General features: G+C 47.1%; 1 protein-coding gene across 1 annotated transcript; it reads right to left on the reverse strand.

Annotated features, from left to right (window-relative positions):
• Positions 1 to 203: 203 nt before the first annotated feature.
• On the reverse strand, positions 204 to 1,621 carry LOC107678712 (GA-binding protein subunit beta-2). The gene has a single exon (XM_016474082.1). It carries the CDS (start codon positions 1,581 to 1,583, stop codon positions 204 to 206), a length of 1,380 nt encoding a protein of 459 aa, XP_016329568.1. The 5' UTR covers positions 1,584 to 1,621.
• Between the last annotated feature and the right edge of the window lie 779 nt (positions 1,622 to 2,400).

Genomic DNA, 2,400 nt, shown 5'->3' on the forward strand with positions numbered 1-2,400 from the left:
TAATTCAATTAGCTGAAGAACGTTAATGAATCTACAGAGGCAGTCAAAAAGACCTTGAGAGCAGCAGCAGTTAAAAGTCTCGAGAGAGCTCTTAGAGTTCTTACATTCAGAAAGTACACGGCTATTTATAATGTCTCTGCCATAGTCAACAACATCTTGCTAAATGAGTGTTTTAATCTAAACATCATGTGGTTAAAAGCTCATTAAAGAGCAGGATTGCTCTCAAACTCGCATCTCACTGCGCTGATGCTGTCCACACTCGGCTGGCTGTTCACTCTCATGTGTGTGTGTGAGAACGGGAAGGTCTCGGACCGGGACATCTTCCCTCTACCGTGTCCGGCGTCGCTGGGACAGTCTCTGATGTGTCGCATGAATTCAGGAGCCGTGAATCTGCGCAGGAGTCTGTTCCCGAATCCAGAGAGCCCAGAAGAGCGAGGTTTGATCCTTTCAGGTTCGAGTTCGCGATTGAACAGAAGTTTGCTCTGTCTGGTCGTTTTGGGAACGCTGTCCCACTTTTGCACGTCTTTTCTGATCTCAAAGTTGTCAGCGAGAGTCGTTTTTGTGCTGTAGAACTTCGCCACAAGAGGTTTTTCGTCTTGCAGCGACGCTCTTTTGAATTTGCTTGCAGATCTGTTGATTTCGTGCACGTCGCCCTGATAGGATTGTTTTCTTCCGGTTCTGAGGTCAAGATTAAACGAACGGGTTTTTCCCCAAAGCGGCGCATCGACGTCCGTCTCGCATTCTGCACTTCTAGTGCTTCCAACCTCTTTCAGCACCGAGTTTTGGATCTGTTTCGAAGCGAACAGCAGATCCGGTCCGTCTTCGGATCTGTTGAGGCTTTGGTTGCCGTCTGGATGTCTGAAGCGGATCCGCAGGCCGTTGCTGTCGCCGACGCGCAGCTGTCTCTGAAACAAGGCCGGAAGGATTTCCTCGTGTTTGCTTTGGATTTGTTTGGAGAACCTCTCCAGAACCTGCTTTGGGAGGCGATTGGGCCACCGCAGGTCTTCGGCGGGTTCTCCCGTGCTGTTCGTTGGACTCACCGTCTTCTTTCCGCAACCGTTGAGGGTTTGAACGCACTGGTTGTGCCCGAAGAAATCAGCAACTTGGACGGCCGTGTGGCCGGCGTGATTTGTGCGGTCCAGTCGCAAACCGAGCTTCTTGAACGCCCGGATTAGGAACTCCAAGATTTGGCTGTGTCCTCCGCATGCGGCGTACATGAGGGCACCGTTTCCCCACGTGTCCGTGAGCTCTGGATCAGCGTTGAATTGCACCAGGAGCTTCACCGAATCTAAGTGTCCGTGTTCGCATGCCAGACTCAAGGCCGTGCGTCCGTGGTCATCCCGGGCGTTCACATCTGCACCTTTTTCCAGGAGCAATTGGGTGAATTTGGATCTGGTTGCATGCTCTTGAAGGCACACGGCGTGCATCAGAAGCGTACGCCCATTTTCGGCTTTCCCGTTGATGATGCGCCCGTCCAACGCGTCCAGGACAAACCGAGCCAAGTGGACTTTGCCGCTCTGCATGGCTTCCAGGAAAGTTTTGGTGCCAGATCCCTGACACAAGTCCTTCGGTCTCAGCATCATGATCTGGAGTTAGTTTGTGGTGGTTATTCGCAGGCAGCTCAGAGTTTCTGAGTCTGGTCTAAGAAACTGTCTGTGTTTTTATACCTTCGCCCTCCTCATGTTGCTACGGAAACAGCCATCCGAGAGCAGCGATGCTGCTATGGGTCCATTCACAATCACCTCCTCTTTTCTCAGCCAGGAGGGGAGAGAGATGCACTAATTTGATGACAAGAATTACTCAGTGGTAAAAACACGGGTTTTTTTATTCTCCTGTCAGGTTGGATATAAAAGGATCCGTTGCCCGAGCAACAGCGTTAATGGCCTTCTCTTTGGGTGCATAAAAATAAATATATATACATTTACAGAAGAGGTTGAAAGACTTGTAAGGTTTATAAAGGTCAAGTCGGTCTATTATGGATGTTTAAATCCCCGAGTCATGCTTGATGAACCTGCAGTGACGGTTGGTTAGTATGCAGATTAACATGCATTCTGACTCAGTCCGGCTAACACAAGCAGTCTGAGCTGATGAAACAAACGTTCACATCAACATCTGCTCCAAAGCTCATTTACAAAGAGATGCAATATTTATTTTCACAACACTTTTAATTTACTTTAATTATTGCTATAATTTTTTCAGAATATTAAATTATTTGTGGTTTTTGCATCACTGTAACTACTGCTCAAATTGGTTTAGTGATCATGTCGTAGCTCTCATATCATATATAACATCATTTCTCATATTTCATAATATCATACATTGCATATAATACATCATAATTTACCATATCTCATACATCACTTCTCATACATCATGTCATACATCATATCTCAGTTGTCA

This window comes from Sinocyclocheilus anshuiensis, unplaced genomic scaffold (assembly GCF_001515605.1).
Source record: "Sinocyclocheilus anshuiensis isolate Anshui unplaced genomic scaffold, SAMN03320099.WGS_v1.1 scaffold208, whole genome shotgun sequence".
Lineage (NCBI taxonomy): Eukaryota > Metazoa > Chordata > Actinopteri > Cypriniformes > Cyprinidae > Sinocyclocheilus > Sinocyclocheilus anshuiensis.

What these genes read in the sequence shown, in the direction of transcription:
- LOC107678712 (XM_016474082.1), bottom strand. Translation starts at nt 1,583, where the DNA reads ATGATGCTGAGACCGAAGGACTTGTGTCAGGGATCTGGCACCAAAACT.